At 41.4% G+C, this 26,873-nt stretch overlaps 1 protein-coding gene across 2 annotated transcripts in view; it reads left to right on the top strand.

Annotated features, from left to right (window-relative positions):
- Positions 1 to 26,873, top strand: part of CTTNBP2 (cortactin binding protein 2) — a 172,530-nt gene that overhangs the window by 9,870 nt on the left and 135,787 nt on the right. Inside the window, exon 2 of one of the 2 annotated variants that reach the window (XM_018047194.1) lies at positions 3,878 to 3,985. The exons of the other annotated variant lie outside the window; for it this stretch is intronic. Coding sequence (XP_017902683.1) covers positions 3,878 to 3,985 — 108 coding nt within the window. The remainder of the gene's footprint in view (positions 1 to 3,877; positions 3,986 to 26,873) is intronic. 2 annotated transcript variants of the gene reach the window in all.

The following is a 26,873-nucleotide window of genomic DNA, read 5'->3' as shown; positions in this document are numbered from 1 at the left end:
GATGGAACCAGGGCAAGCTCTTCTGACTCTAATGTGAATCAAATCATGGCAAAGTCTTTCATAATTTATTAGTTTTTAAAGTAGAGTGCTTTGCTTATGAAGCTTCGGGGAAACAAGGACAATAAAATATACAATTAATTAAAATCTTTAGAACCACCAGCAGCATTAATAAAACATTACCCTCTAAAGCACATAAGAATTGCAGCTTACTTTCCCATCTCAGTGGGAAAAACCGGGATAAACAAGTCTGTCTCTCATATAGTCAATAAACTGAGTTTATTGGACTTGGGCTGGTAGATTTTCAAAGAAATAGGCTCCTAGCCAATATCCCACTCCTCCCTTTTAAAACATCTGGGAGCTCTCAACTTTAATAATAATAACAGTCACCTGCCTTTATTTAGCACTTACTTCACTGATGCATTCTTTTTTTAAATTGAAGTTTAGTTTCTACTGTATAGCAAAGTGATTCTGTTACACACACACACACACCCCCACACACACCCCCACCTCCTTGCAACCCCATGGACTGTAACTTGCCAGGCTCCTCTGTCCATGGGGATTCTCCAGGTTGCTATTCCCTCCTCCAGGGGATCTTCCTGCCTGACCCAGGGATTGAACCCAGGTCTTCTGCATTGCAGGCAAATTCTTTACCATCTGAGTCGCCAGGGAAGCCTGTGTGTGTGTGTGTGTGTGTGCACAATATGTAGGCATATTGTATACATATGTATGCAATCTTTTTCATATTCGTTTCTATTGTACTTTTCATAGGATATTGAATAGAGTTCTCTCTGCTATACGGTAGGACCTTGTAGTTTATCTATTCTGTATGTAATAGTTTACATCTGCTAATCCCAAACTCCCACTGCGTCTTTCCCCGACCCATTCTCTCTTGGCAACCTCAAAGTCTGTTTTGTAAGCCCTGGATCTCTTTCTGTCTTGTAGATAGGTTCATTTGTGTCATATTTCAGATTCCACGTATAGGTGATCTCATATGGTGTTTGTCTTCCTCTCAGTATGACTGACCTCACTTAGTATCATGATCTGGTTGCATCCATGTTGCTGCAGATGGTACTATTTCATTCTGTTCCATGGCTGAGTAGCATTCCATTGTATACATATGCACCATGTCGTCTTTATCTGTTCAGCTGTCGATGGACATTTAGGTTGCTTCCGTGTCTTAGCTATTGTGCTGCTGTGAATGTGGGGGTGCGTGTCACTGATACATTGCTGTTTAATCCTCATAAGAACTTTGTGGGATAGATGCTGGGATTTCTGTTACACCCACGAGAAAACAGACTCAGATAAGTTACAGAATGCTTCTCCAAATGTTCATGGAACCAAAACACCAGCAGTAGCAGGAGCACATAGAAAGGCAAATTCACAGCCCCACCTCAGACTTTGTGAATCACACGTCAAGGATGAAGCCCAGCAGCCTGTGTTAACAAAGTCTCCAGGTGATTCTTTTGCTTGAATTTTGAGAATAACTGGGTTATAAAGCTTAAGTGACTCCGCTAAGTAATGGGAGCAGAATTTGAGCTCTAATATATTGGATTTTATTTTTCGCAGTGAACATCTCTAAGTTAATCTTCCAAGCAGAGGTCACCCAGAACTACCCATCCTGTAGGCTTGCTACAGGTTTTCTTTTCTCTTTTTCCCACCTTAGCCCCTACCTTTCCAAATAACTGCTTTGTTGAATGTATGTGCAAAAAGAAACAATTTTAAGGGTACGATCCTTTAAAAATCTTATTCAGAGAACCAGTTAGCTCTGGTCTCTTGTTTCCCTTTATACCACCATTATCTCCTTCCAGAAGGTTCTTTTGCAACTGGGAAGTGACCAATTCTGGTCATACCAGTTTGGAAGTCCCTGGAGTCATTTATAGGCTTTGCTGTGTTTACTTGTTTGTCATCACAATGATAGTATGGTGCCAGATACACAGTTGCTAAACTGGTTCTCATTGGCTTATTGATAGAACAGCACTGTTTCCGTCTCTAGAATGTTGGCACCATGCTGGCAAAGGGTGCAGGCAAGACACAGTGCTTGGTTGCAGTTTTGCCATTTTCCTGGTTGTGTGATCTGGGTGCATCATCTGACTCCTGAGTTGCGGTGTTCTAATTTGAAAAATAGAGGGGATGATAGAGATCTGACAGGTTAGATCTGTTCCTTCACGAGTTCTTTGGATGGTGACTGGGTTTGTCAAATGAGTCATGATGGGAAGGAGCAGTGGGCTGCATGTTTGGAGGGCGCTGGGGCTGTGGACTTACCCAGGCCCAGCGGTCAGCATGCTAACCCGTCCTCTTTCAGCTTCGTCTGTGAGATAGCTGTCAGGAGACCTGCTTGGAAAAGCTGTTGTGAGGAAAGAGGGCAGAGTTGGCAACAAAAGAATGAGAAGCCGTGGTGTGTCGGTGGGATGCAGTCATCAAGGAGGGATGGTAGAGAAGGGCACGGGGCTGCATGGGCAGCGGGTGAGGGTCATGACCCCCCAGGACCATGGTGCCGTCGCCTCCTGGGATAACTGGTCTCTGGAAGAAGACTCACTCACTTCAGCCTCAGCTTCCTATAAAGCTGGCCTTACGGAATGGCAGGAAGTCAAAAGCATTGTGGAAGAAAGCATTTGACAACCATATAGCGGGGCCTTCAGAAACACCTAACCAGCAGCCCAGATGACTCCATGAGCTGGCAGGCCTGGCCTCTTAAAATCATATTGCCTGCATGCATGAGTGTGTGTGTGAGAACATGTGTGGTTGTGGAGGTAGCAAAGAGCATGTTCCTTCTAAAGGGGCAGCTGCTACTTGACTCGGTGACTTATTCCCCTGTGGGAATGTGAATCTGGGGTTACCCGGTCATCTGAGTTTGGAGAAGCCAGTGATCTGGATTTTTTGGTGACATCTTGAGATTTTCTTACTGCTGACTGGAGAAAACAAAATGCTTTGTGGCCCAAGTAACACACATCTGTGGGCCAGATTTGGCTGTAGGCTGCTAGCTGGTGGCCTCTGCAGCAGAGTGTTCTATAAACATGACCTGTTATTATTGGATGTCCTGGAATTTATAATAACCTCCCAGGAGCCTTTACGTTGGGGCCCTTCTAGGAATACAGTCATGCTTTCTTTGCTACCCTCGTAACTTCTCCCCAACACAGACTGGGCCTGTTTTGATATAGACTCCAGGGACTTTAAATTTGTGTGGTATAATTTGAAGAGATCCTGAAGCCAGGTGGGCAGTCAAGCTGGGAAAATAGATCTCATTAGTGGAGAAACGTGGAATATTGTCTGTGTGGTTTTTACCTCTCCTCATAAAAAGTGAAAGTGTTAGTCACTCAATTATAGCCCACCAGGCTCCTCCGTCCATGGAATTCTCCAGGCAAGAGTATTGGAGTGGGTAGCCATTCATTTTGCCTGGAAAATCCCATGGACGGAAGAGCCTGGTGGGCCGCAGTCCATGGGGTCGCTGAGTCGGACACGACTGAGCGACTTCGCTTTCACTTTTCACTTTCATGCATTGGAGAAGGAAATGGCAACCCACTCCAGTGTTCTTGCCTGGAGAATCCCAGGGACGGGGGAGCCTGGTGGGCTTCCATCTATGGGGTCACACAGAGTCAGACACGACTGAAGCGACTTGGCAACAGCAGCAGCAGCAGCCATTCATTTTTCCAGGGGATCTTCCTGACTCAGGGCTTAAACCCAGCTCTTCCTACATTGCAGGCAAATTCTTTACTGTCTGAGCTGCCAGGGAAACTCCTTCTTGTAGAAGGTCAGAACCTACATTGTCTGCTGCTGAATGGGTCCCCAGTGTCCCCTGGGTTTGTTGAGCCATTGGGATAAATGTGACCCATTGCATATCTTTATGAATCTTTTTCACTTTTTAAAATTTGTGTTACAGAAAAAAGAGTTTGATGTGGATACCCTCAGTAAATCAGAGCTTCGGATGCTCCTCAGTGTGATGGAAGGGGAGCTGGAGGCCAGAGACCTTGTCATCGAGGCCCTGCGGGTAAGAACCTTCTAGGGCTGAGTCCCATTTCTGTGTCACTTTCTTTTCTCAGATGGCCAATAGCAAAGCTGCTGCTTCTTAATTTTTGAGTCATGTGGCTTTAAAATGTTCCATCAGGTTAAAACGTGCCCCTCCTTCCGAATACCAACCCATAACCTTGATAAGCCCTGACAAACCCTCAGGTCAGATGGACATTGAAAGAGAGAATGATTCCAAACTGTCTGATTTGAGGAACTTGAGAATTAAAACTCTGTAGCTTCTGAAATCGTTTTATATTTCCCATATTTCTTTGATTAAAAACATAAGTTCTCAGGAAATTGGTAGCTTGGTACCCTACATGTATGTGAGGCCAGTGAGGAAAAATTAAGTGAATCATTTATAAAAGAAATTGCTGGTAGTAGAGGGTTTTTTCTTCCTATACAAGCTATAAATGATTTCTTATTTTCAGAAACTCTTGAGTTAAAAACTAAATCGTGGCAGATTCACGTTGATGTATGGCAAAACCAATACAGTATTGTAAAGTAAAATTAAAAAAAATCTTTATACATATGTATCTTTAAATAGTTTTATTACTTTTTTCATCTGATCTTATAGTAATTTTTAACTTTTCATAATTTGCAAAGAATTATCTTCCAATATGTTAGAATACCTCAACAAAGTTTTGTTTTCTTAAGAAAAATGTTTTTAAACTTTCTTGATGTAGAATTTTCTAATTGGTTACTCCCCAGATTAGGTTTATAAGCCAAACTTGAGGGTTGTTTTTTTTTTTTTTCTGTTTTGTATTTAATACTTTGTATGTAAGCAGGTGTTTCCTGATTCTTGGTCATTTAATCAAGAGGGATATATTTATTATACAGGAAGTATGGATGTATTTTTTTCACCAGGAGGTAGTTCCTTAAACTTTGTCTTAGGGAGTTTAACATGTGAAACTTTGTGGAATATGTAAGCAGTGTTCCCCCATGTGGCTGCTAGTATGGTGGGAGAAGAGGTAAGAGAGGTGAGTGGTTAGACGTAGTGGAGATGGTGCATGTGCTGAGAATCCAGTTGTGTGGGGAAAGGGGCAGCAGTTCCTGAAGTAATGACTTAAGTCATTTTCACAGCCTGGAAACTGCTTTTCTGGGGATAATAATGATTCTTCAATCTGATGACAGAGAATGATGGTCTCAGAAGAAAATGGATTGTGGTTATAGCAACGTCATGCCAGTGATGAGTTGAGGGTGTTGATTTTTGAATGATAAGATTTGCTAAGTAAACCTGTGCACAGTTCGGTAGTGAGAGGTTTCCGTCTTGTTCCACATTTGGAACATTTGCATTGTTTTGTCTTTGTTCACTCGCTGAGTCACATCCAACTCTTTGCAACCCTGTGGACTGCAGCACGTCAGGCTTCCCTGTCCTTCACCATCTCCCAGAGTTTGCTCAAACTCATGTTGGTTGAGTCAGTGATGCAATGCAACCATCTCATCCTATGTTGTCCCCTTCTCCTTCTGCCTTCAGTCTTTCCCAGCATCAGGGTCTTTTCCAGTGAGTCAGCTCTTCGCGTCAGGTGGCCAAAGGATTGGAGCTTCAGCATCAGTCCTTCCAGTGACTATTCAGGGTTGGTTTCATTTAGGATCGACTGGGTTGATCTCCTTGCAGTCCAAGGGACTCTCAGGAGTCTTACATTGTTTGCCAGCGTGTATTTTCTTGAGTGAACTTTGTGGGAGAAATGCTAAGGCAGTTCACCACTCAAGACTGTGACTTTCAACCCAAGGAGAGAAGAAGGTAGCAGTCACCTGTAAGACCAGTGCAGCTTCTTGAGACCAAAGGGATGTGAAGGCTTCAGTTCTCCCTTAGATACTTCTCTCTCCCTCTCTTGTGCTCTTTCAATCATGTCTGACTCTTCTATGACCCCACGGATGGTAGCCCACGAGGCTCCTCTGCCCATGGGATTTCCCAGGCAAGAATACTGGAGTGGGTTGCTGTTTCCTCCTCCATGGGATATTCTTGACCCAGGGATTTGAATATGTGTCCCCTGCATTGCAGGCAGGTTCTTTACTACTGAGCCAACAGGGAAGCCCCCGTCCCTCTCTGTTTACCTGTAAAAGTCATCAGCACCGAGGCATTTCCCTCTGCTTGCACCCATGTTGGAGTGTTTAGTGGAGTTTGTGTTTTTATGTGTCACCTTAGCAACCACATGTTTTTATCTCTTTAACTTAATTGCAATGCTTTCAAACTCATGCAGAGGTAGAGGCTTGTTACTGATCAGGGCTTGCCGAACTGTAATTTTTTCATAGAATCAGAGTGCTGGAGCTGCAAGGAGCCTTAGATGGTATTCTAGGTCAGGGTTTGCATATCTAGCAGACCCAGTTTTTCATTTTTTATGAAATACTTTGTATTCCCCTTTTACTATGTCGCAATGAAATGTATTCTAAATTGCATATATAAGTAGGCTATGTTAAAAATAGCCAATCAGTTCAGTTCAGTTCACTTGCTCAGTCGTGTCTGACTCTTCGCGACCCCATGAATCGCAGCACGCCAGGCCTGCCTGTCCGTCACCAACTCCCGGAGTTCACTCACGTCCATCGAGTTGGTGATGCCATCTAGCCATCTCATCCTCTGTCATCCCCTTCTCCTGCCCCCAATCCCTCCTAGCATCAGAGTCTTTTCCAATGAGTCAACTTTTTGCATGAGGTGGCCAAAGTACTGGAGTTTCAGCTTTAGCATCATTCCCTCCAAAGAAATCCCAGGGCTGATCTCCTTCAGAATGGACTGGTTGGATCTCCTTGCAGTCCAAGGGACTCTCGAGAGTCTTCTCCAACACCACTGTTCAAAAGCATCAATTCTTCAGCACTCAGCTTTCTTCATAATCCAACTCTCACATCCATACATGACTACTGGAAAAATCATAGCCTTGACTAGATGGACCTTTGTTGGCAATGCATTGCCCTAATTGTGATATAAAGTGACAGAGAAGTAATTTATTATAAAATATTATTCATTTCCATATATAACTGCTGCATGACTATATTGGAAGACAAGATAAATTAGATGGGTGTTCCCACCTATTCTCATGACGTTGCCATGAGCACAGTCATTGCAAAAGAATCCTGATCCGGGCTTGCCGTGTCACTGACTGGGATACAGGGAACAGATTTGCCATGGGTAAAGTGATTTCACTGAAATAGTGAATGACTCTTGGTAAAGTTCCAAATTAAAACACACATTTACATGGGAGTTGACCGTGAATAATTTAGTGTTTATTAAAGCTGAATTAAAACAGCTTGTTTATGTGTGGAAAGAAGATCCTCTGTTGGCTCAGAGAGTCATCCTGAAGGTTCTAGTGAAAGGAGTGAACAGAGGGAAAGTTGTGGGGGACTTGGGACAGCTCCTGGATATGTGGCAGGCCCCTAGCCCTGCTTCCTAAGTGCCACTCACTGTGACGCTGTTTTCACCTATTTCAAGAATGCCTCTTGGGTACTAGTCTGTAGAGCGCCACCAGTCTCTCTCATATATAGACTCAGACAAAAAGGAAGTCCAAGGAAATTGTGACTTACTTCAGGTTGAAAACGTGGCATGCTTAAACTTGGTGTGTTTGGAAATTCTTAAGGTTTTTTGTCACTTTTTAAAATTGGAAATCATGATTGATTTGTGTAGATGATTGCATTTCTAGGAGTAGGTAATAATGTCATTTTCACATACCTGTTGTAGACTCACTCTGGTGATTTACTGATTGGCTATTCCCTTGGGGATTTTTGTTAGAGCTGGTGAAACTAGTGAAATATTTGCTTGGGTCCAGGTGTGTCCTTTAGTTACCTTTTCTTTTAATAGCAGAGTATAAGTTAGTGACTGGCTAATGCCCCAGAAAGAAACTGGGAAGGAGAAAGAAAGTGAAACTTTCATTTTGTAAGAAATTTATTCCTAAATAAAAAATCAGAATCTACTCAGTAAGTATTCAGTTGGGAGAAATACATTTTGTTTAAAGATAAAGTCAAAAGTAATTTCTTTGAGAATAGTGAAGATCTTTGAATTTAATATATAAATTGTGATTTTTTTTTTTAAGGTAGAAGTTGCCTAATTTGTACTCTGAACTTTAAGATTTAGAAATGATTCTGTTGTGAGGCATTAAAATTCTTTAGAATTTAACAAATGTTAAAAAGGTATTTCAGACCAAACTGTTTTATTTTACCTTTTTAATCATGTTATCCTGATGGCTCTGGATAAGTTATGGTCAAGTTAGATATGGTCAGGATATGGTCAAGTTATAAGATATGGTCAAGTTACCATAAAAGTGGCATAAATCATTGAATTAATAGCCTTAGACTTGTTAGGACAATCCATAAATACAATTTGGGGAAAAAGATGTTAGGAAATCGCAGTATATATTCTGATACTTTTACTGTTTTCATATGTTTAAGGTAAAAATATTTTTCAATAAGCTTATGGCTTTATAACATGTAATATTCAACACATTAATTTTTATTGGGGGAAATTATGTTTTAAAAAGCAGTATCGATGGAAAATCTGAATTGCATAAAGCTGCTTAACTGAAATGTTATAATTTCATCACATAAGAAATACTTTGTTTCTCAATGATTTCCCTCTCATTCACATAAAGTAGAAATAAATCATTGAATAAATATATTCAGTATCAAATCAAGTCTAAAGGAAAATACTTTGAATTTTAATAAAGAAGGGTGCTCAGCGAGAAGCGTTTGTATTTTCTGAAAACTAAGATAGACACAGAGCCTTTTGAATAAAATTTAATTGAATATTCAAAATTTGAATCTACAACTTAGTCCATAAATCATTGTTTCAATGCTCAGTGTTTAGTTTTTGAAATCCTCTAGCCCTCACTTCATTTTCCCTGTTGCTGCTGGTATTTTTACCAGCATCTTAGTCAAAGGGGAGACAAACGCAGGGAGAAGAAAATGCTGCAGTTACAAAATTTGAAGAGTGAAAATTGTCTTGTGTGTGTGTTAGCCTGCTATCATTAGCATGTGTGTGTCAGTCTCTTAGTGGTGTCCAGCTCTTTGCAGTCCCATGGACTGTATCTAGCCAGGCTCCTCTGTCCATAGAATTCTCCAGGCAAGAATACTGGAGTGGGTTGCCATTCCCTTCTCCAGGGAATCTTCCCAACCCAGGGATCAAACCTGGGTCTCCTGCATTGCAGGCAGATTGTTTACCATCTGAGCCACCAGGGAAGTATGTTTATGTAAATATCATATCATTGAAACAATGAATTCCTTGGGCAGGAACCTCCAGATTTGCCTTCTTTTTCCACTTAGTTTGGATAAATGAGAATTAACAATATTAACAGACAGAGCAGATCTTCCTCTTAATCTATAGTCACCATAAAGTAACCACATCATCCAGATTTTCAGGTATTACTTGCACTGAAACTTTAAAAATTAGCCAGTTTAACATTTCCTTGGATAGAAAGCATTTGTAGCCCTTAGATCATAGTGGATATTAAATTATAGAATTGACTTGTGCAGGCTGCTGCCACAAAGGGACCTAAAGTATAATCGATTAAGTAAGTGGTTCATTTCTCAACTACAATTCTGCAGATGAATGATCTCTACTGGAGAGACAGCTTTATGCCAGGGAGTCATTCAACCTCCCAGGTGATTTCTAGCCTACTGCTCTCCTTAGGGAATTAGCTTCCTCTGTATAGTTGAAACTTGGGCAGTGTCACCTCCACATCCCAACCTATGGCAAGGGGTGGGGTCAAGAGAGGAAATGAACAAGCAGCTTCCTCTAAGCAGTGCACACACGTGCATTAGTGAGAACTTTTGTAGACACAGGTAGCTGCATAGGACACTGGAAAATGGCACTGGCTGGCTACTTGCTAGTGCTAGGAAGGAAGGGAGAAGGTTAGATGGCCTCTAACTACCGAATACAGGCTTCCCATGTGGTTCAGTGGCAAAGAATCCACCTGCCAATACAGTAGACATGGGTTCGATCCCTGGGTCTGGAAGATCCCCTGAAAGAGGGCATGGCGACCCACTCCAGTATCCTTGCTGGGAAAATCCCAAGGACAGAGGAGCCTGGTGGGCTACAGTCCATAGGGTTGCAAAGAGTCAGGCACACTGACACAGCGCAACAACCCAACACAGAGCATTATCTTGATTTAATGTTACATATTCAGTGTCCTGGGGTACAGTACAAGAAGATCCTTCTCTTTCTACTTCCCTCTGTAAATATTTGTTGAGTGCCTACTTTGTATAATTGTGAACCGAGTATCAGTGGAGCTTTATTACAATACCAAGATTGTGTTCATTTAGAGAATTCTTATATCTTGAGTTTATATAGTTCTGAGTAGTGTCATTTCGGCTGGAGTTATACTTTTCTTGGATTGTGACTCAGTATATATTTTGTCTAGAATATATCCCTTTTTGAAAACCTGGTCTTTCCATTGAGTTAAACACTCAGTTAAAAAGCAGTTGTAATGGTTTTGCTCTGAAGCAGATTTTTTCCACCTCAGCATAATTGACATTTGGGATCAGGTGATGGGGATGGGGGTTGCAGGAAGGAAGCTGTCTTCTGCACTCTAGGATGCTTTGTAGCCTCCCTGGCCTCTAGATGCCAGCAACACCTCCCTAGTTATGACAGACAAGAAGGTCTCCAAGTCACCCCTCCTTGGGAAACACTGCTGTAAACTGAAACTGGTTAAGGAAATGCCACTTTCAAAACTATATTTGCTAAAATAAATGTAAGAACTTTAATGATTCAAATATATTTTGTTATGATACAGGGATTTTCCTGGGAGAGATTTTTTTTTCTCAGAGCTAAATATTAATCTGAAAACGTCCATTTTAACAAATCTCATGACTCTCAAAACACACCAGATACTTTAAATTGCATTATAGTTTCTTAGGCAGAACTTCAATGTTTTATTTTTAAAATTCAAAAACCTTAATGGCCATCTGGTTCAGTGCTGGGATCTTTACATAGAACAAAGTTAGTCTTTTTAAATAAAATGAAAGCGTTAAATGGAATAATGTTGCCACTCCTTTTGAAAGCAGCTACGCATATACTACAGAGTATTGTGAGGGTTGTCCTCAAATGACATGTCTGCGAAATAATGATAAAAGAACAACATTCTGGTTTCAGCTAAGTAAAACATACAGCCTTTTGTATTTCAGAATTCTCCTGTGATTGCAGGCAATTGATTGACCAAAACATACTCTTTTTTGTGCTGTTTATTTTAATTAACAAGTGAATTTGCTGAGCAGAGCTGAATTCATGAGACATGAATTGTTTCCTTCCCCGTCTGTGGAGATAACGCCTTTTCTTCTATGTTTAGAAAAAGGAAGCAAGTTGACCAGATGTGCTTTTTTCTGCAAGCAAATGAATTTTCATAATATGTAATAGCTGATGATTTTTAAGTAGCATTGTATTTGGTTTAGTAGGGCAAACAAGAAATGCCAATTTTGATTCTTCTGAGAGACTTTGTTTTCCCTGACGAACAGTTACTATTAGTGAAAGGAAAAAAAAAATAGAAGACTATGAGGCAAAATACTGCTTTTTTTATACTAGGGGTAGGAGATGAGATACAAACTATTAGGTATAAAATAAGCTATAAGGATAGATTGTACAACACGACAGGGAATATATCATTATTTTATAATGACTATAAATGGAGTATAACCTTAAGAAATTGTGAATCCCTATATTGTATACTTGCAACTTACAGTATATTTTAAAGCAACTGTACATCAAAAAAATTATATGAGTGGAATCATATGGTAAAAAAAAGAAGGTAAAGGTGCCATGAAAGCAAAGTGTTTTATCACTACCATTTAATAAGCAACTGAAGTCACTCGAGTAACATTTTCTTGCTGATGATTAATAAATTAGCAGGATATTGTGAGAACAAGCTAAAGAGGAAGTTTCCTAGGTCAATAATGTACCATCTGATCCACACTGTGTACAGGATAGACTCAAGGTTACAAATGGTATGAAACCAAGAGTGTGTTTTTGTCCACTTCAAAGGTTATCATAATGTGTGGAACTATCAGTTGAATTAATGGTTCGCTTTTAGAACTAGCTCCTTGAAACCTGAAAATGAAGGGTCTTCCCTTGAGGCAGTCTGATAACATTTCGGCCATCTCATCTTAACCCTCAGTGGCTACACTACAAGTCATGGATTCTTGTGGGAATTTGCTTTGCCTCATACATGACTAATTCTGTTTTGATTGTAAGAAGGAAGAACAAGGGTCTAAAACAGTACTCAAAACTTTGCCCTCCTTCTCTTTGATTCTGGTTATCTGGGGAAGAAAAATGAAGAGGTTTCAGGTTCTGTCATTCAGTTTTCTGAGTCAAAAAATAAACTGTTGTTGAACAAATAAGGAAAGGCTGTGTCCCATATTTCTATGTACTTGGACAGGGTGGGGGAAGATGAGATCCAGCATCCGATCCTTAAACGGATGTTTATTGTCTTCAGGCATGTCCTGGGCTTCCAGGGTGGTGGACAAGGGGATATGATTTCTTTTTCATGAGTCTCATATTTTTTTATTAATTTTTTATTGGAGTACAGCTGCTTTCTTCCTCAAGGATCTTAGGGTCTAGTGAGAGAGATTGACATTAAACCAATGAACACAGTATCTAAGTACAAATGATGATTATGAAAGAAAGGACAGACTGTTAGGAGAGAGGTGAAGGGTTGCTTATATTGGGTTGGGAGAGGCTTCTCTGAAGAAGTGACACTCCCTGAGACTTGCAGAGGTAGTGGGAGTCCAGTTGCAAGGACAGTGTTCAGGCAAAGGGAGCAGCGCGTGTAAAGGCCTTTGGAGAGGATGGAGACTAACAGGTGATGGGAGCTGCGGGAGCTCAGAGAGCAGGAGAAAATGGCACAAGGTCAGATGCAGATCCAGGCTGAGGCCCGACCACGCCGGAGGGCGAGGGTCGTAGAAAGCCTGGATGTCATCCTGGGTCAGGTAGTCAGCTGTTGGTTTGTTTAAGCTTGAGAATGCCGTTGAATTGATGTGCTGTGAAAGGCATCTTTTTGGCAAATGCAACATTATCATGCATTCTATTTTTGCATAAATTTTAATTTATTAAATGTAAATATTTAATGTAACTATTTTCAGCTTGTCACCATTTTCAAGGGAAAAAATGACAAAAAACACCCTAACTGCTGGGCAGACAAAAGTCTGCAGGAGAGCCGTAGTAAAGGCAGGCTGTCAGAGCGGTTGCCTAAGAAATGTGGACACCTCAGATGCTGACAATTATTGCCCTTTAAGAGGGCGTGGAAAATGTGCTTCCTCATTAACTTTTGTCACTTAGGAATGAACAGTGTTTTTCTTCAAACCGTTGAGATGAGCTGATTACGGTTTTTAGTTAAGGGCTTGTGCACCTAAAATAAGATTGATAAGGTAAATTCCCCACTTGAAATTTTTTGAAAGGCAAAAGTCTATCTTCACTTGCATTTTTTCCAATCCAGTTCCCCTCCATTCATGAATTTTGCTAAAAGACCTCTTTCATGGCATAAGAGTCCTATAAATTTCTAAAGACCTATCTGTTATAAAATCAAATTCCTTTTCAACTTTTTCACGTAGGGTTGGGTGAAATAGCAAAAGATTGCTTCACATGTACTAAAGGTGACCTGGCAAGAATGTGAAATACATTTCAACATGGTCAGAATTTGTTCTGCCCTAGGACATCTATGTTGGCCTGTTTTAAGTGGACCATTAACAGGGCTTATGCTCACATGATTATCCCTTACAAAAATAAAATGCTAGAGCTGAAAAGCCCTCCAGCAGCCCAGAACCCTTTTCGTGACATTCTTCCATGGAAAACAGACCATGAACAGTCTTCTCTCAGTGTAGGCACTGCACTAGGCACCTTACCTGTAGTAAAGTGGAGTTGCGTCTCCTATGGGCATTAGGCTTGAATGGCTGAAATATTGCCAATAGTAAACCCATGGGAAGTCTCAACTTACCAGTAAAGTACATCGGACATGGCTGTGTATACACACAGCATAGGTTGCTTCTCTCCAAGTTAGAAGGAAAGGGCCACCTGTGTGCTGCTCTCTGGGTACTGCAGCTCTTCTGCTTTTATGAAAGACTTTAAATCCTGGGTAAATGGGGTTGGATGGATGATTTCATAGCACGTCTCTTTGGTCTTAATACACAGTTGTAGGTTTGTTCGAATTGTAAGGATTAAACAAGATAATATGCTGGCAAAGGATCTGGCACAGAGTAGGTGCTTGAAAAAATTATTTGCATTTAAATCTCAATCTGCGTTGGTAGAAAGATCTTCCCCTACCCTTTCTTCTTCTCCTCACACTTTGAAAGTTATAGGACAGATCTTGGTCACCTGCTTCCTGTCTCATAAAGTGGACATTGCTTTTTATTTCTTAGGATAGAATTCTGACTCCTGAAGTCAGACTTTGCTAGATGAAAACTAAAGCTAATCTAGGCTACTAATTTATCCTCACAGCAAGCCTAAGGCAGGCAGAAAAATAAGCAGTAGTAGGAAATCAGGTGGGTATTTTGAACGATCATACCACAGGCTGAAAGGAGCTGGAGTCAGCATCGTTTCTGGGGGCTCTGTGGGGGCCACATGGGTCCTGAGTGGAGAGGAGTGACTTGGCAAGTGTTGTCCAGACAATGTTTGCTAAAGTGGAATTACCCACCACCGCCCCCCCACCAGCACCCCTCCACCAGCACCCCTCCACCACCACCCCCACCCCTCCACCACCCCCACCCCTCCACCACCCCCACCCCTCCACCCCCACCCCTCCACCACCCCCACCCCCACCTCCCCTCCACCACCCCCACCCCTCCACCCCCACCTCCCCGCCACCACCCCCACCCCCACCTCCCCTCCACCACCCCCACCCCACCCCCACCCCCACCCTTCCACCACTACCACCCACCTCCACCACCACCACCAAAAGAGGGCTTAGGAATTTTGAAAACTTCTGAACTCTTTTGGAAATAGGATAATACATGTTGTTAATTATTTTAAAAAGTCACTTTCTAAGTGTGTAGGAATGGTGTGATAACAGTTAGATCTATGAACTGTTATAAATACTTACCCTGCAGCTTGTCAGTCTGTTCTCCACATCTCCATATTTAGGCAGCATACTCTTTATGTTAAATCTTTGATTTTCAGTGACGTTGTTTTAAACTTGGCATGAATAATTGTTTACAACCGCCTCTGTTCCCAGCCATCTAAAAGTGAAGAGGAGGGAGGTGGTTCAGTCCTTTCAAACTAAACAATTTCTTTTCTACAACCTCCTTCCTTCACCCCATGATTGTGGTCTAGGCAGTAGGCAAACCAAAATCAAGAAAAGGGTTGATTCCATTTGACTCATTCTTCCAAGGAATCCTGAGGTTTGCTGCAGTTTCCAGCAGGCAAATTTGGAGCAGGATATGGAGATGGAATGGGACTTAACGTTATCGAATTTTTATTACATACCAGCACTTCACATATATTATCTCCTGTCATCTCTGTGAAATTGCTTGACCACTTTAGGAATGGTGAAACAGCCTCCAAGGAAAATAAGCCATCTTCTGTTTGACTCCTAACGTTGGCTCTCACCATATGCCTCTGCTTCAAAGACAGCATTAATGACACTATTCATTTTGCTAGAGCTGGATGTTGTCATTCATGGAACCGTTATTTTACTTTAAATGGTGTGAATTCCCAGAACATTCCCCACACACCTGTAGTTGATTGTAAATATCAAAAGCTGCACAGAAATTGAAACTACACAGAAATTATTGTTAGAAAGCCTCCTTTTAAATCACAGGCTGTTCCCTCCCAGTTGACTGCAGGTAATTATAAACAGAAATAAATCTAGCAAGACTTCTAAGATCTTATTGACTGGCATTTATGATAAGTAGAAGAGCATCATTTTTTTTTGAAATGTTTTCTTCTTCTCACTAATTATCATACCAAATACAGAAAAGTTCTGTAGTAAGGGTATTCTCATCTTCTGCCTGAGAACATTATGAAGCGTGTGTGAATGCCACGTGACCCAAGTTTAAGAAAATGATGGAGATTTCTGAAACAGAGGAGGAGGCAGTAGCTAAGGAACTGCTGTTTCTGTCCTGATCATCTTCCCACATTTCAGTCATTGTTAAATCTGTCTCTGGTGGTTACATTTCACTTTTTGATATTTTTTTTCTGTATTTGATCAACTTGTTTTTCTTTTTTCATCTGCATTTGAGAAAATGGCAGGTGATAATTGAGCCTTTAGATAGGAATTTAGTTTGGTTTCCATGAAAGGCTGTTATATTGATTTATTTGACTTATATAATCCTTTGATTTTTTTTTCCAATTAATAGCAGTTGCAAGGAACTCATAAAGATGAAATTATATAGCCAGGTAATGATAGATTCACTCCCAGAGAGGAGTGTAATATTCTTAGTAACAAATATATTAAAATGCAGATATATCATTGGCCTTGTTAAAAAGTTCAGATTTCCTTTCACAAAGGCTAAGTCAATAGAATAGTAGTTTTAGATTAGATTATTTTAAATAATCCCTAAAAATTAGAGATTGACAATGATTTTCTATTGCTTTGTCTTTCTCCATGAGTGACTGGGGCATAAACCTTTCATAGACACTCTGAAAAGTGTGTTGAGCTTCCTTCTATAGTGTCTTGACAAAATAATGAGACCTCACTGGTGAAATTCAGAAGAAACCTTCCATCATCTCTGCTTGGTTAGAACTACAGATTTTGTGCCTGTTTAGGGAATGGTAATACAATATGAATTTTGTTTAGAGGGATGGTAAGTTGGACAATCAATGGAAGAACTTCAGAAACCCTTAATAGGAATTGTTAATACATTCACTTCTTAATAAGTTTAAATGTCAAATAGTTGCCTATTGAGATTAACTGTAGGCTTTGAAATAGGAAAGGATATGATAAAAACAGTGTTTAAGGGACATTAAACACTTTTATCCACTTTTGGAAGTAGATTGACAGAAAAAGGGAGAGAAGTTGATCTGAGGAAGCAATTACAATTGACATTTTTAAAAGTGTGGGTTCTGTAAAACTCTGATTTCTAGGTGATGGTTCTAAATGTAGGTGAAATGCCTCATGAATTAAAGGGACTTGAATAGATGGAGAAGCGATAGTGAATATAAATAACTCTTCCAGCATAATAGAGCATCATTTTCTGACTTATGACAGCAACCAGTTATTGCTAAAGCAATTTCAGTGTCAGGGTATAAACCTTTTTTGTGAAAAGGATAGTGTGTTTGTGCCCCATGTGAATTCATACTTAGGTAAATAGGCATCAACTCTAGTTCTCCGACCAGCTTTTTTACTGCTAGTCATTTAGCCTTCACCCAGCAAATACTTACTGAGTATTTTCCATCATGCCTTGTTCTGGACAGTGGGAAGAGTGGAAACTAGCCAGTCCCTTCCTCAAGGGATTTATTGTCTAGGAGAGGAATTTAACCATAATTAACAAGTCACATTTGTGGTACATGAAGCAAAGGATAAATATTGGCCATTAAAATTAGGTACCATAACTGTTAGGTTTTAAGATCCATTTTAGAAGGTTATATGAAAATAGGGTCAAAATAAGAGTACTAACAACAGCAAAATAATAACATTTAGAATATATTTAATGAAAAGGTAAATAACCATATTTCTCTCGTTTGGTCCATACTTACCGCGTGTCACTAGATTTTGTGCACCTCCCTCCAAAAGTTGTTTCACTTTGTGTATCAGCTGCTATGCTGTCTCCTGCTCTTTGCTCTCATGCAGATGGTGGCCTCGTGAATTTCCTGCTGTTCACAGTGGATATCCGACTCCCTTATTTAGCACTCATTGGGTTACTTCAGATTACAAAGCAGTATTGCTATTTGTGCCACTGACTTTATAGAGTTATTATTATTTTTTAAGTTCCCTTTATAATTATTGCAGCCTCAGTTCCTTGGGGTTCTGCTGCAGCTTTAGAGGGGGTTAGTGGAGATGAGGACTGAGGTGGTGTTTTTCTTCGGTTAATTTGAATTCTTTCTCAGGGAGTCCTGTGTTTACTCACAAAGAGAGATCCCCTGGGAGAATTTTCCCTCTAGAAATGTCTGAATCTTGTGATCAGCACTCTCAAAGGTCCTAACCTATGATCCTGTCAGCGGGAGAGGAGAAAGGATGCAAAGATAATACTATGTTCCTGGCTTTGTCATCTGTGGCTATGTTACAAATCACTTGGAGGCTTAATGGTTTTAAAGAACAACAGTCCTTTATTTTGCTCCCATGTCTGCAGTCGAGACTGGGCTGTGTAGGAACATTGCCATCTGCTCCTCACGTGGCAGTGGGAGGAGGACAGAGGCCGGGGCTGGAGAACCTGCTTCAGGATGGCTCCTTCATGTGCTGGCTGCCTGCTGGGAGGGCAGTGGGACTCTCAGCTCGGGGCTTGGGTTCCTCTCCATGGGTTGCTTCGGCTTCCTTGTCACAGGGTAGCTGGGATCCATCAGTAAACATCCTAGCAGACAGGAAGTAGCATCTTCTAGTGCCTTAAACTCTGGGTCACAAAGTCACTTTCCACTATATTCTGTCAGGCAGTCACAGGAATCGGATTCAAGGGGAAGAGATGTAGACCTGACCACCTGGCCGGAGTGGCAGAGAATTTGGGGGTAATATTTGACCAACTCCAAAAAAGTGATCTTTGCTGAGCCCTGTCTGCCAAGAGCGCTACCTAGGGCTGTATGTAGATTATCTCATTTAATTCTCAACATTGTCGCTGGAAGCCCTCACTCTAAGGCTCATGGTTAAGAAATACGTTCTGTGTCATGCAGCTGACAAGTGTGGAGACCAAACTTGAACTGTGGCCTTCCTGACTCTTAAGTGCATCTTGCTAACCACTCTCCTATCTAATCTGGTGGAAGATAACCCTGCCAAGGCTACTGATTATAATGCATGGCGGGTTTGTAAAGCATAGATGAAAGAGTTTTAATGAAGGTGGTTGGTTTCTGGGAAGAGGTGGCATTCTAGGAGTCTTCTGAAGAATGATTAATTTCTAGAACAAGTAATAATTAGAGCAACAAGAAGTGGATGTGAGTCAGACAACATGAGCACAGGATTTGTGTACTCTGGGCAGAGAGGGAATAAGGAGGCCTGGAGCACAGGCTATGCACTTTAGTGGGGGCTAGGACAGGCTGCTGCTGGGAAAGACTGAGGGCAAGAGAAGGGGACGACAGAGGATGAGATGGTTCGATGGCATCACTGATTCAATGGACATGAGTTTGAGCAAACTCAGGGAGATAGTGAAGGACAAGGGAAGCTTGGAATGCTGCAACAAGAGTTGGACACAATTTAGCGACTGAACGACGAGGACAGGCTCAGTCAATGAGGATTTGAAGGCCAAGCTGAAACATCTGTGTGACTAATAGAGTACATAGGGCAGAGTCCCTAAAGATGTCTAAGCAGGGAGATGGACTGACGCCAAAGCACTGGTTTTCAAAGTGTGGTTTCTGCATCACCTAGAACTTGTTTAAAAAGTTAGTGTGTTAATTGAAAAAATCAGAGAAAGGCAAACACCAAACGATTTTACTCATATGTCAACTCTAAAACAGATGAGCAAACAAAAATAAAAATCTCATAGATTTGGAGACCAGGTGGGTGGGAACCAGAGGAGAAGAAGAAAGACGCTGAGGGGCGAGCAAGATGGGTGCAGGGAGTCAACTAGACAGTGGTGGGTAACAGCCAGATCTGTGGTGGCGATCACACTGTTGTGTATACAGATGTTGAATTAGAATGCTGTGTTCAGTTCATTTGCTCAGTCATGTAGACTCACTCGGCCAGGACTCTTTGCGATCCCATAGACTGCAGCATGCCAGGCTTTGCTGTCCATCACCAACTCTGGGGGCTTGCTCAAACTCATAGCCATTGAGTCGGTGATGCCATCCAACTGTCCCATCCTCTCTTGTCCCCTTCTCCTGCCTTCAATCTTCCCAGCATCAGGGTCTTTTTAATAAGTCAGATTTTCTCATCAGGTGGCCAAGGTATTGGAGCTTCAACTTCAGCATCAGTCCTTCCAATGAATATTCAGGGTTGATTTTCTTTAGGATTGATTGGTTTGATCTCCTTACTGTCCAAGAGACTCTCAAGAGTCTTCTCTAAGTTCAAAAATACCGATTCTTCAGCACTCAGCCTTCTTTAGGGTCCAACTCTCTCACATCCACACGTGACTACTGAAAAAACATGGCTTTGACTATACAGACCTTTGTCAGCGAAGTAATGTCTCTGCTTTTTAATATGCTGTCTAGGTTGGCCATAGATTTTCTTCCAAGGAGGAAGCATCTTTTAATTTCACAACTGCAGTTACCGTCTACAGTGATTTGCTGTATACCTGAAATTTATATTAAAAAGGAGTGCAGATATTCCTTTGCATATACTTTGGGGGTGGAACACAGTCTACTGTGTGGCCTCACAAGCCCTTCGGGTGATTGATCGGCACTCAAGTTTTAGAGCCACTGATCTGACAAGTGGCCACTCACTGTAAGGCCAGATGTGCTTTATGTAACATAAAATCAGGGTGCTCTTAAATCCTTGGTACTGATTGAAATCCCTGAAGGCTGAAGAGGCTTTTTGTGCAGTAAGCAGAACGGCCAGCAAATTGGGGTCTGATGCCGTTTCTCGTTGTGGAGAGATTTTGATGAGAAAAAGACAGCCAATGACTGGTCTCAGGACAGCTTCTCCAAAAACCATCATTAAGTGACTCAACCCAGACATGGTCTCAAAGAAGTTGTGGGAATTGTGCTAAAGAAGCTTTCTAGAATTGTTGGACTGAAATAAAACATGTTATCGAGACATGAAGAACTGTGTATAAAAATGGATATTCTGTCATAGTCCATGTGATCATTTTTCTTGAAAACTTTTATACCCCGGATTGTTCCACAGAGGATTTAAGGTGGCTTACAAGAATAAAAACAGCAAGATGGAAGATACAAGTATGTGAAAATCAAGATTAGGAGCTAACACAGGGGCTTACAAACCTTGTAGTCATAAGACCTTTTCTTCTCATCAAATCTTACGTGGGGGCCCAGTACATATAACAGAAGCTGAGCCACCGAGTTGAAGCAAAAGTTGGGGCTCTGTGCTTCCTGATGGAAAAATAAAATAGTAACAGGCGAGTTACATGATTTGTGTTGTTCATAAGAAAAAGTGCCATACTGATTACTTCCTCAGGGAAGACACACTGCCGGTTGCTAGGGGTCGAAAATGTCTTTCTTTTCTCTTTTATTAATTAATTATGTATTTTGTTTTCTGTTCGATTGCCTTGGGTCTTCGCTGCTCCATGCAGGCTTTCTCTAGTTGCGGCAAGCAGGGCCTACTCTTTGTTGCAGTGGCCTCTTTGGTTGCAGAGCATGTGCTATGGGACATACCAGCTTCAGTAGTTGCAACGCACGGGCTTAGTAGTTGTGATGCATGGGCTTAGTTGCTCTGTGACATGTGGGACCTTCCCTGACCAGGGATTGAACCCATGACCTGCAATGGTGGGCACATTCTTACCCACTGTCCCACCAGGAAAGTCCTGAAATTTTCTGTAGTGCATCTTCAAACAGGAGGTGTGTTTATCAATGTCCACGTAAAATGTGATAGCTGAGAGCAAGTGACTGCTTATGCCTAGCATCCAAGGGCATAAGTGAGAGGCAAGATGCTTAGGGGAGATAGCCAGGGTAGAAGTGAAGAGGGTCAGGTGATGGGAGGTGGGCAGGCAGCAGGGGGTTAATGCATAGCTTCCCCCCGAGAGTTCCCTGTGAAGGAGGCAGTCAGAAGATCCTCTAAATAAACAGATGGGCTGTGTAACCTTCAAACCATTTGCTAGTATGATCTATCATTTGCTAATGTTCCTTGTTTAATCAGTTTATGTACACATTTTTCAGACAGAACAAGTCATTTATATTCAAACATGGTTAGACAAAGCAGTAGCTATAAAAATGAATGTGGAACAGAAAAGCATGAACATGGTTTATATCAATGTTTCCAAAAGAAAATGAGAATTGATGTTAAAAACTTTGGCTTATAACATTTTCTAAGAATGTCCAACTACTGCCTGGAGCAAACATTCGTATGTCACAAATTTTTGAATATACTTTGTAGTTCAGGTACTGTTGGTTGACATTAAACACTGTATGTACCACATTCTAGCACTGTAATAATTTCGCTAAATATTTCCTTTAATCAACTGACTTCATTTGGAAGTTCATCAGTTTGCAAGCTTATCAGTTTTCCACATGCTTGGTTTTGGACTTTCCAATTCCCTTTATTGTAACCGTTCATGCTTTGAAAACCAGTTTGTGCCACATTTTTTCCGGCACACCTCAAATGGTTTAAAATGTTACAAGCACTTGGTAACTCTGCTATCTAGAATTTCGTTACTCATGTGTTTCTTCCCTCCAGTGGATTGTGTATGATTTTTTCAAGACCTTGTTGCTATTCTCCGCCTGTCTCCAGACCAGATAGCATGTTTTCAAATTGTAACTAACCAAGTGTAACTGTTGGTAAATATTCACTGTCATATCAAGTTAGGCTACCTTACCTAAATGAAACCAACTATAGTACCCTAACTAAAAATGAGAGTATTTTAAGTGAGACAAAGTAGCTAGCTTTTAAATCTTGACATTTTTAACAACAAAGTGAAGATTCCCCAATAGGAATAATAACAGAACAACTTTTAAATGGTTTTACTAGTAAAAATATTTGTTAGAATTTAAAGTTTATATCAGCTTTGTAAAATATGACAATTTATAGGCTACTCAAATGTGTCTCATCATTAATCATTGTCTTAACTATATCAGTAATATTGTATGATGTTTTAAAGTCACAGTTTTGTTTTATTTTTGTTTTGTACATATTTGATAGGACCCGTATGGAATCAGTCTTTCTCTCTGACAGTTTTCCTCACTAATAATTGTTTTAATTCTTCATGTACTAGAAGTTATACTAACTTTTCTTAATAGAAACATATATCATTTGATAAATTGACTTTAAAATTCATTGATAATCTTACCTCCATAATGTAACTGTAACTCTGTTATTCAACATTGTTTTATATTCTTCATTTTTATCAAGCATTTTCAGTAATTTTAGTGCTCATCAATTACAGCCGCAACCCACTCCAGTGTTCTTGCCTGGAGAATCCCAGGGTCGGGGGAGCCTGGTGGGCTGCCGTCTGTGGGGTCTCAGAGAGTCAGACACGACTGAAGCGACTTAGCAGCAATAGCAGCAGCAGACTATACTGTATTTTATAGGACTGAAGAAATAAAACCTAATTATTCCTCTATATTCTCTAATCTGCTATTTTTCTTTTAGTGGTAGGCAGAAATGATTTTCAAAATGTTAATAGCATTACATAGGCCCCAGTGAATCAAGGATTCCTAACCAGCCAAGACATATGACATCCATTACACCATCTTCTGCATACTAGCTGAACAAGAGCCTTTGTGATGGGCATCTTTTAGAAATGTTTTAGCTTGGAAAGCCTTCCAAGGAGATGCGCAGTCCAGTCAGATACCATTTGCTGTGTCATCTTAATGCATCTTGATAACACCTGTTAATAATTTTAGAATGACCTATTCATATAAACTAAAACCTGTAATTTAAGTGGGTGCAGATTTAAATGACATAATTTACAAAGAATTTTAAGTTATGCTATTTAAAATAGCGTGCCTATTTCCTAATTATTGAAGCAATATATGTTCTTTGTAGAATGTTTTTAAAAGGCACCGAAAATGACACTCAACCTTCATTCAGAAGTAACCACTTTTATCCGCATTAATGAGAGTACATAGTATATATCTCTCAAAATGCAGTCATGCGCTACCTAATAATTTGTATAGCCTGTTTTTCTCAGTATATTATGTATATGTCACTAGACATTTATCAACATGATGATTTTTGGTCACTGCATGTCACTTATTTAATGAAACCTCAACGACTGGAAGTCTCCTTCCACATGTTAGATTACATGAGGTCTGGCTGCAGTTTCTTCTTTGCAGATCCCCCCAATTCCCTTGGTCTTCTCAGTTTGCCCCATTCACTTAGCAAATCCCCATGTTTGTTGAATTCAACTCTCTGCCGACCTCATGTCCACACCCATAGGGGAGCACAGGCTGCAGCAAAACCACCCCGGCTTGCTGACTGGACTCACGTATAATTCCTGACCATGTGTGCCTCACGTTGGCCCTTGGTGCTGGTTGGCAGTGGTCGCACGCTTCCTAGCGCTTTCCTCACCTGTCCCTCTAGATGCTTTTGCGCTGTCTCCCCTGTGGAGGCCTTCCTTCAGCACCTCCTCCCTTTGCCTCACTCTGGGCTGCGTCCGTTCCACTGAGAGTGTAGAGGCAATCAGAAAGAACTGCCGTCCTCTCAGCAGCGCAGGGACCAGCGCAGGCATCTGTCCCCACACTCATTTTTCCTCCTCTCACTGTGGGCAGACTGCCCTTGTTTCTGGCTCAGGCTCTGCTGGCCCATGTGCACCCACTTCTGTGCCTTCTCAAATATTCAGGGACACCTCTTCAGCAATTATTCCCAACCCTTCTGTGTCATCAAATTTTTCCTCAAATTGGGCTTGCCTCCCACTGGTGCTTCATTTCCTTCTGCCACGTTACAGCAAAACTCCCTGAGATAGTTGTCTGCTAGCTGACGCCATTCCTTTTCTCCCACTCTCCCTCCCTTGGCCCTCCTCTAATCAGACTTTTCCCAGCATTCTCTCTACCAAGAGTCAACCCCACTTTGTAGTTGCCAGGAAAAAAAAATAAAACGAATGAAGAAACAACCTCAGAGTAAGACTTGGTGCCTCTGTTTTCTCTCACACTCTGTATCCAGTCTCTCTCTAAATGTTGTTGACTCTTAACCATAAGATACACAACCTAACTGCTTCTGCCATCACCACTGATAGCTCTCTGTATTAATTTCCAGTCAGAGTGCTCCTGTTAAAACAGGAGTCAGGTCATGTTATCCTTCAGCTAACATCCCTTTAGTTGCCCCTTTCTGAGTAAAAGGCAGAGGCCTATCAGGGACCTCAAGACTGAACGATCCCCACCCCCACCCTATCTCGTAGTACCTTTTCCTTACTCTTCTGTGGCTCTAAACTGGCCCTGTTGCCTGTTCCAGCCTTGGGGCTTCTGCGTTTGCTGTTCTCTCTGCCCAGAAAGCTCTTATGAATAGACCTGTGGCCTCCTTCCCTTGCCCTTTGAAGGTCTTTGTTAAAATGTCATCCGTCCTGTTTACGTTGCCGCCCTCTCCACATCAGATGCAGTCCTCTTCCTCCTTTCTTGTTTCATTTAGGTCTATTACATATAGTGGCATTTGATATGGTGTATATTTTTACATGTTTGACGTATCTACATGTTTGTTTTCATTTTCCCACTGGAACATAAGCTCCTTAAGAGTAAGGATTTTGTTTTGTTCACTGCTTCATGGCTCCTGGCTTGAATGAATGGATTTAGATGGACTCCAAATTTCCCCCGTGAAATAAATGTATACTTTTATATCAAGGGGCTTCCCTGAGGGCTCAGTGGTAAAGAATCTGCCTGCAATGCAGAAGACACAGTAGGACGTGGATTTGATTCCTGGGTTAGGAAGATCCTCTGGAGAAGGAAATGGCAACCCAACCCACTTACAGTATACTTTTCAGGAAAATCCCATGGACAGAGGAGCTTCATAGGCTACAGTCCATGAGGTCACGAGGAGGCTAGATTAATACATGTTGTATAGACATAGCCATATTGTATCCTGTTTTTCCTTTTTCCATGTCATACAAAAATGCTCATTTATTTTTGATTTTAGGTTAGTGCATATTTTGCTCTCTCTCTTCTTTTTCCATAGGTGTTAGAGCCAATGGGGAGGATAGCTTTTATGTATTACTTGGTTCTGGGGTGTTAAGTCTGCATTTCTAGGGAGCCTGGAGTTCTTTCCTACACTTTATGGTGCCTTCTTCCTGCTTCTGTCATCATGGTAGAGATGAGTTAGTGGTTAGTGTGATTCCTTAAAGCCTGTAAGAAAGAAACTGTACTCTGATCAGGTGTCCCTTTCTCCTTGTTCTCCACCAAGCCAGAGGGGCTGCTGGGTCTTGTGTTTATTCTCTGCTTATAGCATCCCTGCCATTTGCTGTCCTGGGTGTGGGGTAAACTCGGGAGTTGGTGATGGACTGGGAGGCCTGGCGTGCTGTGGTTCATGGGGTCGTGGAGAGTCGGATGCGACTAAGCGACTGAACTGGGCTGTGATTCTAATGGCAACTACTTCTAAATTGTTACTGTTCTGTTTTTCCTCTTTTATGCCTTGATATTCTATTCTTGTGTACCCCATCATTTTTCAACCATGATGGAGGGAAAAAGTGATCTTTCATCTGACCACATCAGTTAGTGTCTCTAACTTTCTGCATGTGGCATATAATCATGTATTCATCAAGCTTCCTTTTCCCCATTCTTATACATGTCATTTCTGGTGGAAAGAAGGGGTTCCATGAAAAGTCTGTCTTTTTGTATTTGAGACTTAATTTTTCCTTGGAGAGGTATGGAACAGACTATTTTAGGGTCCTGAGGCTACCATCCGGAGAAGACAATGGCACCCCACTCCAGTACTCTTGACCTGAAAAGTCCCATGGACAGAGGAGCCTGGTAGGCTGCAGTCCATGCTAAGGGTCGGGCACGACTGAGCTACTTCACTTTCACCTTTCACTTTCATGCATTGAAGAAGGAAATGGCAACCTACTCCAATGCTCTTGCCTGGAGAATCCCAGGGACCGGGGAGCCTGGTGGGCTGCCGTCAATGGGGCCGCACAGAGTCAGACACAACTGAAGTGACTTAGCAGCAGCAGAGACTACCACCACGTTGCCATTTGATGTTTGGAAGTTGCTGCTATCTCATTAGTGTTCTAGAACAAGTGTGTCTGTAGGGGGCTCTTCATTCTCTGTAGTGAAACATACAAGTCTGAAATGT

This window comes from Capra hircus, chromosome 4, assembly GCF_001704415.2.
Source record: "Capra hircus breed San Clemente chromosome 4, ASM170441v1, whole genome shotgun sequence".
NCBI lineage: Eukaryota > Metazoa > Chordata > Mammalia > Artiodactyla > Bovidae > Capra > Capra hircus.
The sequence above is the reverse complement of the archived record's forward strand: the minus strand, read 5'-3'. Positions and strand labels throughout refer to the sequence as shown.